The following is a 12,823-nucleotide window of genomic DNA, read 5'->3' on the forward strand; positions in this document are numbered from 1 at the left end:
CAGTTTTGGAAGCCATTCACAAGCTGTATTCCCAGCAGGTGATAATCAAGATACCCCTCCTGCAACAGGGAACGGGGTATTATTCCACACTGTTGTGGTACCGAAGCCGGACGGCTCGGTGAGACCGATTCTAAATCTAAAATCTTTGAACACTTACATACAGAGGTTCAAATTCAAGATTGAGTCACTCAGAGCAGTGATTGCGAACCTGGAAGAAGGGGACTACATGATGTCTCGGGACATCAGGGATGCTTACCTTCATGTCAAAATTTACCCTTCTCACCAAGGGTACCTCAGGTTTATGGTACAGAACTGTCACTATCAGTTCAGACGCTGCCGTATGGATGGTCCACGGCACCCCGGGTCTTTACCAAGGTAATGGCCGAAATAATGATATTCCTTCGAAGGAAGGGAATTTTAGTTATCCCTTACTTGGACAATTCCCTGATAAGGGTAAGATCCAGGGAACAGTTGGAGGTCGGTGTAGCACTATCTCAGGTAGTGTTGCGGCAGCACGATTGGATTCTCAATATTCCAAAATCGCAGCTGGTTCCGACGACTTATCTTCTGTTCCTAGGGATGATCCTGGACACAGTCCAGAAAAAGGTGTTTCTCCCGGAGGAGAAAGCCAGGGAGTTATCTGAGCTAATCAGGAACCTCCTAAAACCGAGCCAAGTCTCAGTGCATCAATGCACAAGGGTTCTGGGTAAAATGGTGGCTTCCTACGAAGCAATCCCATTCGGCAGATTCCACGCAAGAACTTTCCAGTGGGACCTGCTGAAAAATGGTCCGGGTCGCATCTTCAGATGCATCAGCGGATAACCCTGTCACCAAGGACAAGGGTGTCCCTCCTGTGGTGGTTGCAGAGTGCTCATCTTCTAGAGGGCCGCAGATTCGGCATTCAGGACTGGGTCCTGGTGACCACGGATGCCAGCCTGCGAGGCTGGGGAGCAGTCACACAGGGAAGGAATATCCAGTGCTTATGGTCAAGCCTGGAGACATCACTTCACAAAAATATCCTGAAGCTAAGGGACATTTACAATGCTCTAAGCTTAGCAAGACCTCTGCTTCAAGGTCAGCCGGTGTTGATCCAGTCGGACAACATCACGGCAGTCACCCACGTAAACAGACAGGGTGGCACAAGAAGCAGGAGGGCAATGGCAGAAGCTGCAAGGATTCTTCGCTGGGCGGAAAATCATGTGATAGCACTGTCAGCAGTATTCATTCCGGGAGTGGACAACTGGGAAGCAGACTTCCTCAGCACGACCTCCACCCGGGAGAGTGGGGACTTCACCCAGAAGTCTTCCACTTGTTTATAAACCGTTGGGAAAAACTCGACAGGTATTGCGCCAGGTCAAGGGACCCTCAGGCAATAGCTGTAGACGCTCTGGTAACACCGTGGGTGTACCAGTCAGTGTATGTGTTCCCTCCTCTGCCTCTCATACCCAAGGTACTCAGATTGATAAGATGGAGAGGAGTAAGCACTATATTCGTGGCTCCGGATTGGCCAAGAAGGACTTGGTAACCGGAACTTCAAGAGATGCTCACGGAGGATCCGGGGCCTCTACCTCTAAGAAGGGACCTGCTCCAGCAAGGACCCTGTCTGTTCCAAGACTTACCGCGGCTGCGTTTGACGGCATGGCGGTTGAACGCCGGATCCTGAAGGAAAAACGGCATTCCGGATGAAGTCATCCCTATCCTGATCAAAGCCAGGAAGGATGTAACCGAAAAACATTATCACCGCATTTGGCGAAAATATGTTGCGTGGTGCGAGGCCAGTAGGCCCGACGGAGGAAATTCAACTGGGTCGATCCTACATTTCCTGCAAACAGGAGTGTCTATGGGCCTGAAATTGGGGTCCATTAAGGTTCAAATTTCGGCCCTGTCAATTTTCTTCCAAAAAGAACTAGCTTCAAGCCCTGAAGTTCAGACGTTTGTAAAAGGGGTACTGCATATACAGCCTCCTTTTGTGCCTCCAGTGGCACTTTGGGATCTCACTGTAGTTTTGGGTTCCAAAAGTCACATTGGTTTGAACCACTTAAATCTGTGGAGTTAAAATATCTCACATGGAAAGTGGTCATGCTGTTGGCCCTGGCCTGGGCCAGGCGCGTGTCAGTATTGGCGGCTTTATCCTGAAAAAGCCCTTATCTGATTTTCCATTCGGACAGGGCGGAATTGAGGACTCGTCCTCATTTTCTCCCTAAGGTGTTTTCAGCGTTTCACCTGAACCAACCTATTTGTGGTGCCTGCGGCTACTAGGGACTTGGAGGACTCCAAGTTGCTAGACGTTGTCAGGGCCCTGAAAATATGTTTCCAGGACGGCTGGAGTCAGGAAATCTGACTCGCTGTTTATCCTGTATGCACCCAACAAGCTGGGTGCTCCTGCTTCTAAGCAGACTATTGCTCGTTGGATTTGTAGTACAATTCAGCTTGCACATTCTGTGGCAGGCCTGCCACAGCCAAAAATCTGTAAATGCCCACTCCACAAGGAAGGTGGGCTCATCTTGGGCGGCTGCCCGAGGGGTCTCGGCTTTACAACTTTGCCGAGCAGCTACTTGGTCAGGAGCAAATACGTTTGTAAAATTCTACAAAATTGATATCCTGGCTGAGGAGGACCTGGAGTTCTCTCATTTGGTGCTGCAGAGTCATCCGCACTCTCCCGCCCGTTTGGGAGCTTTGGTATAATCCCCATGGTCCTTTGGGAGTCCCCAGCATCCACTAGGACGTTAGAGAAAATAAGAATTTACTTACCGATAATTCTATTTCTCATAGTCCGTAGTGGATGCTGGGCGCCCATCCCAAGTGCGGATTTTCTGCAATACTGGTACATAGTTATTGTTACCAAAAAATCGGGTTATTGCTGTAGTGAGCCATCTTTTCTAGAGGCTCCTCTGTTATCATGCTGTTAACTGGGTTCAGATCACAAGTTGTACGGTGTGATTGGTGTGGCTGGTATGAGTCTTACCCGGGATTCAAAATCCTTCCTTATTGTGTACGCTCGTCCGGGCACAGTATCCTAACTGAGGCTTGGAGGAGGGTCATAGGGGGAGGAGCCAATGCACACCAGATAGTCCTAAAGCTTTCTTTAGATGTGCCCAGTCTCCTGCGGAGCCGCTATTCCCCATGGTCCTTACGGAGTCCCCAGCATCCACTACGGACTATGAGAAATAGAATTATCGGTAAGTAAATTCTTATTTTTTTTTTAGCTTTGTCTGTGACTGGTTGGCCACCCCTACTCTACATAGTAAGGCACAGGTTAAGGTCCATACACATGGAGCGATATAGCTGAGAGATTTTGACTATATAGTCAAAATCGCTCAAAGTTAGTGCATATCGCTCTATGTCAGGGGTTCTCAAACTCGGTCCTCAGGACCCCACACAGTGCATGTTTTGCAGGTAACCCAGCAGGTGCACAGGTGAATTAATTACTCACTGACACTTTTTAAAAGGTCCACAGGTGGAGCTAATTATTTCACTTGTGATTTTGTGAGGAGACCTGCAAAACATGCACTGTGTGGGGTCCTGAGGACCGAGTTTGAGAACCTGTGCTCTATGTGTACACAGCCAGTGATACCGATGCGTGTCCCCGCCAGGTCGCTATCGCTGCTAAAAATAGACTATGCAGGCAAGTAAATTTTGGCTAGGTCGCTGAAAAAGAAAAAGCATCTCCTTGCTTAAATGAGTTAGCCAAAATCGCCCAAAGCCAAAATCGCTTGCACACTTATCGCTGGTAAAGTTAGTCAAAATCTCCTACTGCCAGTTCAAGGGAAAATGCTCAGTCAAATCTCTCAGACAAAATCTCGCCGTGTGTATGCCCCTTTAGATACACTCTAGCAGAGTACAGCTAACCAATGGTTATAAGTAGAGCAGGGGTTATGTCTTCCAAACAGATGCAAAGTGAAAAGCACAGACAGGCTCAGTGCAGGGATGCAGCACTCTTGCCAAACTGATGGAAAGTCGCTGTGTCAGGTTCCCAATATATAACACATTTCTCATCCATCTGATCTTTCTTTCTGCCCAGGGTTCTATGGACGTCCGTGGACTATGGAGCAAAGGAAAGAACTTTTTAGAAGGTTAGTAATGTTTCAGGCAAACTGTGTAATGTATCATTCAGCTGCCCGGTGTTTTACCATCATTGTTTAGCTTAAGTGCTGTCACCTTGCTAACAGTCATGGGGGGTAATTCCAAGTTGATCGCAGCAGGATTTTTGATAGCAACTGGGCAAAACCATGTGCACTGCAGGGGGGGGGGGGGGGGGGGCAGATATAACATGTGCAGAGAGAGTTAGATTTGGGTGGGTTATTTTGTTTCTGTGCAGAGTAAATACTGGCTGCTTTATTATTACACTGCAATTTAGATTGCAGATTGAACACACCCCACCCAAATCTAACTCTCTCTGCACATGTTATATCTGCCTCCCCCTGCACTGCACATGGTTTTGCCCAATTGCTAACAAGAATCCTGCTGCGATCAACTTGGAATTACCCCCATGATGAGCATATGAAGTCCTTTCTCCTGCAAAGCCCCTCCCGTGGTAACCTATAATTAAGCATGAGATGGACCTTAGCAAGCACCAGTGTTATTGTGAAAGCCTATATGAGCAGGTTGGATAATCGGAAGAGCACATGTATTGCTATTTCACTTTTTTCTTTGTTTTTTAATTGATCAAATGTCTGAGACTAATTTAGAAATCGTTACCCAAAGATAAGCATCATTGTTGTGCTTAGAATGTAGCTACATCGATGTTGTTGTTCCACATTTACTAGTTACAGCTGAGTGATCTTGTTTCTTGTAATTGGGACTTCTTTATTTTCTGTCAGCTATGTCTAGTATGGGTTGTGTATGCTTGGTGACCTCCGGTCACCATACCGACACTGGAATCCCAACTTGCAGGTGCCCGGGATGGCGTGCTAGCGGAACGAAGGGCACGGTAGCGAGCTACACTCGTCGCAGGTTATATTCCGCCTCTATGGGTGTTGTGGATACCCACGAGTGGGAATAGTCCCTGTTAGTCTGCATTCCGACTGACGGGACTAAGGGTGCGGGATTCCCGCCGTCTAATACTGCCTTATTGAGTTGGTGTAATGGGCAGCACGGTTGGTGTAATGGTTAGCATTACTGCTCACAGCACTGATGGTTTTTTGTTGCTTCTTTTTAAGCATTATGTTTTTTCAAAGTGGTGATCCTTTTTCTTCCTGTCCTCTGCCATAGACTTCAGAAGTGGGGTCTCAACACGTACCTGTATGCACCAAAGGATGACTACAAGCACAGAATGTTCTGGAGAGAGATGTACTCCGTGGAAGAAGCTGGTAATTACTCCTTTTATCCACTGCAGTTCTCTTCTAGGCTTTGTATGTGTGTTTCATAAACCACGTGAGTGCTTGTGGGTGTCTAAACATGGTAATAAAATACAGTCTGCCTGCTCTGAATGAGCACTGTACACTATAGAAGATGCAGGGGTCCGCACTATAGGTTTTCTCCATCTATTTCAGTGGTTCTTTTACTGTGCTGCAAATAGGTAGTTGTATTATAAATAACTAACGGGCTACCATTTGTGTAGACTGGCGCTTCTCTGTTCCAGACCATTCCTTTTAAAAAGAGATAACTACAGATATCTTAATGAGGGTTATTTTATCATGACTGCTCTTTTTCTTCAGTATCTGGTCATTCTTCACTTCATTGTGGTGCAATATACAGTTGTTGTTGCATGTTTGAATTTGGCACTTGATAGGATAGCCACAGTTCCGCTGTCACTACACATAGAAAATTATAATCATTGGGAAGCGGTAGTTGACGGGTGGATTTCCCAGAGGTTTCAAGGTGCACAAACCGGTTTATTCCCCTGAGTGTGATTAAGGAAATGTTGAAGGTCTGACTTATCCAGGTGCTAGAATTCTGGGTTTTAAAGACCCTTCTGTATGCAGTACTGACCCACAACAAAGACCTCACACCAAATGGGGCTAGCTGCTGTGCAAAGGCTATTGAAGAGACACAGTAATGCCATATCCTAAGACTAATGGAGCAAAGCATCCATGAGAGATTTTATTGCTATGACCTTGATTACTGGACGCTGCACTAATTACCTGTACTTTTGCTTTTTTTTTGTTTTTCTTCTTCTGTTCTTCAGATCAACTCATGATCTTGATCTCTGCTGCTAAAGAATTTGGAATAGAGTTTGTCTATGCCATATCGCCAGGGCTTGACATAACATTCTCCAACCAGAAAGAAGTGTCCACGCTGAAACGCAAATTAGACCAGGTAATTATGTCTGTAAAGTAGTAACCTCCAAAGTCACTGCTGTACTCTACCTTTCTCTTGTCCAAACTACTCATTTATATGCTTAGGAAGATAGAGGATGGCAGCTAAAAGATCCTGAAAAATAAAATGTTGTTCATTTTTCTTGAACAGTGTTTACTTTTGAAAAACAGGGTTAGTGCGGGTTTAAATGATACAGAATACTTTATTCTCGGTTGTGAGCATTTAGAGGTTTGGACAAAATTGCTCTCTTAAGGGGGAAAACCAAATATGAAAAATCTTCGTTAAAATAATAAAAAAAAAGGCCCATAATTGCGATTTTTGCCTGATGGTCATTATCGGGCAATCTACTTGTAGTCCGATTTTGTTTATTTACTTTTTTTTTTTGGGGGGGGGGGGGGGGGGGGGGGGAACACACAGGATCCAGAATAAGTTCCCAGACTCATGTGTTTTCACGTCTGCAGTCAAGAAAAACAGGCCATTTATCGGGGATTATTTTTTGGGGCAGGTAGAAAAACAGTCCTCGATACTGACTGCTTTTAGGGCTAATTGTATTGTTACTAATTGGTTGGTTCAATTAAAATTGAATAAGTATTATAGAATCACACTCGCCTATATTAGCAGTGTTCCTTTAAGTTGCATCATTTCCACCAGCAACCAATCTGCAATATGTAGCGCAGTAAAGTGTCTAGTTCTTATGGTTCAGTACAAGTTTTGCTCCTAAATTCAAAGACTATAAATGTAATTCTCATTCATCCTATAGGGAGGGGTGGTGGCACACTTACCTTGAGGTGTAGAACGCTCTTTCCGCATAGTTATTATTTCAAATGTGTGACTTGTATGTGGATCCGGTCTCTAGGTCGACCACTGTTGGTCGACAGGGTACCTAGGTCGACATGTCAAAAGGTCAACATGAGTTTTTCAGGTCAAAAGGTCAACATGAGTTTTTCACAATTTTATCTATTTATATTTTTAACTTTTCATACTTAACGATCCACGTGGACTACGATTGGGAATAGTAACCTGTGCCGAGCGCAGCGGTTGTGGGGCGAGGCACCTTGCCCGAAGCATGGCGAGTGAAGTGAGCCATGCGAGGGTACACAGTGCATTAATTGGAGTTCCCAGTCACTGTACGGGAAAAAAACTCATGTCGACCTAGTTACTGTCGACGTTCCGTACCACACCCGTGGATACTCCCTATATAATGAAATAGGTTTTGTCTTCTCAGGGCATATTGCTCCTGGGGATCTGTAGCAACGAGAACTGTAGGCGTGTGGTACTGTGTGATTGTCCATGCAGCCTTAGAGAAGTTTCTCTTTCTGCATGTGTATGTTCTGTTATCCTTTCTCATGTTTCCCTAATTTCCAGGTCACGCAGTTTGGGTGCAAGTCGTTTGCCCTCCTGTTTGATGACATTGACCACAATATGTGCCCAGCAGACAAGGAGGCTTTCAGCTCTTTCGCTCATGCACAAGTGTCGATAACAAATGAAATTTATCAGTACTTAAGTGAACCGGAAACATTTCTTTTTTGTCCTACAGGTAATTTCCGCCGACCAGTCTCTCTTCCTCATTCTGTAGCAGGGATAATGGGGTTGGCAGGCGATATTAGGTTTAAACACACATGCCAGGGCTAGACAAGTCACAGGACACATGTAGTCATGCCAAGTAGATCAAACTTCTGCTGGATCAGCAGTTATTCATTTCCAGGCTACCTGATAGGTCCGGGTACTTCTGACTTGCTTCTATGCTCTATACATATTTGACACTCCGGATGGTAAAGGGTTATTAGTCTGTTTATCTGACTGCTGATATTCACTATACAGATTAAAGGGTCCTCTAATGGCCAAGTGGTTCTTGGTTAAAAATTCTAAATTGCATGCTAATACCAAATGAAGAAATATATGGCAGCTTCCACACATGGAAAGTATGCAGCGAAACATAGTTACTATGTTATAGGGACCTATACCCATATGCTTAATTTTTTATTTTTTTTACATTTAAAAAAAACATATTTTTTAATACAGGTAAAATTGATATCACTGTGTTAATTGTGTATAACTAAAAAGATATAATATACTGTATGCGTCTTAACATGCAGAAACAAGGAGGCTTCTATGAATGTCACAATATCTAATTGAGAAAAACATGTTTCACTATTAAATATTAATATAAAAAATACGTTTAATAGAGTCGCACACACTTACATTAGCAAAATTGGGATCTTGTTGGCACCAATAGATAGGTGTAAGTGAAGATGTTGCTACATCCAGTTGGTAAATTCGGGTTACGGTCGTTTGGTCGACACTCATTAGGTCGACAGGTCAAAAGGTCAACATGAGGTTTTCCCCCCCCCACCTTTCTTTCTTCTTCCATTTTTTGGATTTTTTCATACTTAACGATCCACGTGGACTACGATTGGGACGGTAACCTGTGCCGAGCGCAGCGGTAGCAGAGTGAGGCACATGCGAGGTGACACGGCGCACTTATTCGGGTTCCCCGTCACTTTACGGAGAAAGCGACACCAAAAACAGTAAAAAAAAAACCTCATGTCGACCTAACGCCTGGGTTGACCTAACAACCCATACCCATAAATTCAAGCATATTGTGCAAGTGTAGCAATTGAATTGTAATGATATTGCTGTATTAGGAAGGTGATGGATAGCAGTACTTTTGGTAATACTGTAGCAAAAGTTAGTTTAAACAGTGTTGCATTGGTTCAGCTATAAGGCAGCATACGTACGAATAGTTGGAACTTCAGCGCAAATTAGTAAGTCATTTCCTCCATTCCTTGGCTAGTGCAGGATCAGTCACTGCCATGGAAGTAGCGTACTAGGTGTAAGGTGAGCCGAGTACTTGCATCATCTGCAGATGGTCCTGTGAGACTTCATGCAGGGCCTGCTGGAATCCTTGCAGTGGCTGCAGCAGGCAACCAGTGTCTGCGTGTGATAAACTGTAGCAGTAGAGGTCTGTGGTTACTTCCCTTTGCTGAGAATAAGGGCTGATGAGTATGCTTTGTGGAGGTTACCAATTTGTGCGCAGAAACAGTATTTCAATTTACTGCCTAGAAACAAGTGACTGATTAGTTGGTATTTTCTCTCTCCCCAAGGTTTTTGGTACATCTCCCCCTGTGTGTGACGTATTAGCAGGTTAATGACTGATCTTACGTTTTTCTTTTAGAATATTGTGGAACATTTTGTTACCCAAATGTTGCACAGTCCCCCTACCTGCGAACAGTTGGTGAGAAGCTGCTTCCTAACATAGATGTTCTCTGGACAGGTAAGAATCTTTTGATTTGTTTTTTGGGTTGTTACTGTCCATCAGACATACCATGGGCGCAACGTGAACGTTCCCTTTTTTCTTCACCGCTGCACAGTGTAAACTTTGGTTAATGATGTAACAAAAATATATAATGGCGATTGTCCATGCAGCATGAAGGTAGCGGAGTCTTTACAGTTGGTTACTGGGGGCTAATTGGGTTTTCTGGTGTCATGGTTAACCTGTAACTACATGGAATTATGGTTTTATTACTTTGAACCTTGGGCATGCAATCTGGCAGGGTTTTGGAGTAATGTTAGGACCTACTGGCCATTCACTCCTGAAGCGCAAGCATCTTCCTTTATTTAAAGCCCCTTCAGATAACATAATGAAGGGTCTCCCGAAAGCAAAAAGGTGGGACAACTCCCGTAAGTGTTGCAAATTGGCACACCTAGGGGTAAATTTACTAACTCTTCTAAAATAGAGAATTGATGATGTTGCCCATAGCAACCAATCAGATGCCGTCTTATCGTTTCTGTTACATTTTAGAAAATGATAGACAGCATCTGATTGGATGCTATCGGCGACATCACCATTTCTCTAATGTCCTAGTGGATGCTGGGGACTCCGTCAGGACCATGGGGAATAGCGGGCTCCGCAGGAGACAGGGCACATCTAAAAAGCTTTTTAGGTCACATGGTGTGTACTGGCTCCTCCCCCTATGACCCTCCTCCAAGCCTCAGTTAGGTTTTTGTGCCCGTCCGAGAAGGGTGCAAACTGGATGGCTCTCTTAAGGAGCTATTTAGTAAAGTTTTTTTTTAGGTTTCTAATCAGTGATTCCTGCTGGCGACAGGATCACTGCAACGAGGGACTTAGGGGAGAGACTGGCAACTCACCTGCGTGCAGGAGGATTGAAGTCTTAGGCTACTGGACACTGAGCTCCAGAGGGAGTCGGAACACAGGTCAGCCTGGGGTTCGTCCCGGAGCCGCGCCGCCGATCCCCCTTACAGACGCTGAAGAAAGACGGCGGAACGGAGGTCCGGAAACAGGCGGCAGAAGACTTCACAGTCTTCAGAGAGGTAGCGCACAGCACTGCAGCTGTGCGCCATTGTTGTCACACGGCTCACTGACACGGTCACGGAGGGTGCAGGGCGCTGCTGGGGGCGCCCTGGGCAGCAATATAAATACCTATTTGGCAAATAAATACATCTCATATAGCCATTAAGGCTATATGTATGTATTTTAACCCAGGCCAGTTATTAAAAAACCGGGAGGAAAAGCCCGCCGAAAAGGGGGCGGAGCTTATTCTCCTCAGCACTCAGCGCCATTTTCCTGATCAGCTCCGCTGGTGAGGAAGGCTCCCACTCTCCCCTGCACTGCACTACAGAAACAGGGTTAAAAGAGAAGGGGGGCATAAATTGGCGATATAATGATATATTAAGAGCGCATATATAGAAACAACACCTTCTAGGGTTGTTATATACATTATAGCGCTTTTGGTGTGTGCTGGCAAACTCTCCCTCTGTCTCCCCAAAGGGCTAGTGGGTCCTGTCCTCTATCAGAGCATTCCCTGTGTGTGTGCTGTATGTCGGTACGTGTGTGTCGACATGTATGAGGAAAATGTTGGTGAGGAGGCGGAGCAAATTGCCTGTAATGTTGATGTCACTCTCTAGGGAGTCGACACCGGAATGGATGGTCTACTTATGGAATTACGTGATAATGTCAACACGCTGCAAGACGGTTGACGACATGAGATGGCCGGCGGACAAATTAGTACCGGTCCAGGCGTCTCAGACACCGTCAGGGGCTTGTAAAAACGCCCATTTACCTCAGTCGGTCGACAGACACAGACATGGACACTGACCCCAGTGTCGACGGTGAAGAAACATACGTAATTTTCCTTTAGGGCCACGAGTTACATGTTAAGGGCAATGAAGGAGCTGTTACATATTTCTGATACTACAAGTACCACAAATAAGGGTATTTTGTAGGGTGTGAATAAACTACTTGTAGTTTTGCCTGAATCAGATAAATTAAATGAAGTGTGTGATGATACGTGGGGTTCCTCCGATAGAAAGTTATGGGCGGTATACCCTTTCCCGCCAGAAGTAAGGGCGAGTTGGGAAACACACCTTAGGGTGGATAAGGCGCTCACACGCTTATAAAAACATGGCGTTACCGTCTCTAGATACGGCCGCCCTCAAGAAGCCAGCTGATAGGAAGCTGAAAAATATCATGACAGTATATACACACATACTGGTGTTATACTACGACCAGCAATCGCCTCAGCCTGGATGTGCAGCGCTGAGGGGGCTTGGTCGGATTTCCTGACTGAAAATTTTGATACCCTTGACAGGGACAAGATTTTATTGACTATAGAGCATTTTAAGGATGCATTTCTATATATGCGTGATGCGCAGAGGGATATTTGCATTCTGGCATCAAGAGTAAATGTGATTTACATATCTGCCAGACGAAGACACGACAGTGGTCAGGTGAGGCAGATTCCAGACGGCATGTGGAAGTATTGCCGTATAAAGGGGCGGTCCATCGGACCTGGTGGCCATGGCAACAGCTGAAAAATCCACTTTTTGTTACCCCGAATCACATATCGGCAAAAAAGGACACAGTCTTTTCAGTCTCAGTCCTTTCGTCCCCATAGGGGCAGGCGGGCAAAGGCCAGTCATATCTGCCCAGGGGTAGAGGAAAGGGAAGAAGACTGCAGCAAGCAGCCCATTCCCAGGAACAGAAGCCCCTCACAGCTTCTGCCAAGTCCGCAGCATAACGCTGGGGCCGTACAAGCGGACTCAGGTGCGGTAGGGGGTCATCTCAAGAGTTTCAGTACGCAGGGGGCTCACTCGCAAGGGAACTCCGGGATCCTACATGTAGTATCCCAGGTGTACATTGGAAATTCGAGACATCTCCCCCTCACACAATTCACAGGCTGTATTCCCAGCAGGTGATAATCAAAGTACCCCTCTTACAACATGGAAGGGGGTAGTATCCCACACTATATTGTGGTACTGAAGCCAACCGGCTCGGTGAGATCTGAAATATTTGAACACTTACATACAAGCGTTCAAATCAAGATGGAGTCACTCAGAGCAGTGATAGCGAACCAGGAAGAAGGGGACGATATGGTGTCACTGGATATCAGGGACGCTTACCTACAGGTCCAAATTTGCCCTTCTCACCAAGGGTACTTCAGGTTCCTGGTACAGAACTGTCACTATCAGTTCAGACGCTGCCGTTTGGGTTGTCCACGGCGCCCCGGGTCTTTACCAAGGTAATGGCCGGAATGATGATTTTTCT

At 45.6% G+C, this 12,823-nt stretch overlaps 1 protein-coding gene across 1 annotated transcript in view; it reads left to right on the plus strand.

Annotated features, from left to right (window-relative positions):
* Positions 1–12,823, plus strand: part of OGA (O-GlcNAcase) — a 126,383-nt gene that overhangs the window by 23,653 nt on the left and 89,907 nt on the right. The window contains exons 2-6 of the mRNA XM_063962385.1: positions 4,022–4,073; positions 5,212–5,309; positions 6,128–6,258; positions 7,624–7,795; positions 9,434–9,532. Coding sequence (XP_063818455.1) covers positions 4,022–4,073; positions 5,212–5,309; positions 6,128–6,258; positions 7,624–7,795; positions 9,434–9,532 — 552 coding nt within the window. The remainder of the gene's footprint in view (positions 1–4,021; positions 4,074–5,211; positions 5,310–6,127; positions 6,259–7,623; positions 7,796–9,433; positions 9,533–12,823) is intronic.

Source organism: Pseudophryne corroboree, chromosome 3, assembly GCF_028390025.1.
Source record: "Pseudophryne corroboree isolate aPseCor3 chromosome 3, aPseCor3.hap2, whole genome shotgun sequence".
NCBI classification, from domain to species: Eukaryota; Metazoa; Chordata; class Amphibia; order Anura; family Myobatrachidae; genus Pseudophryne; species Pseudophryne corroboree.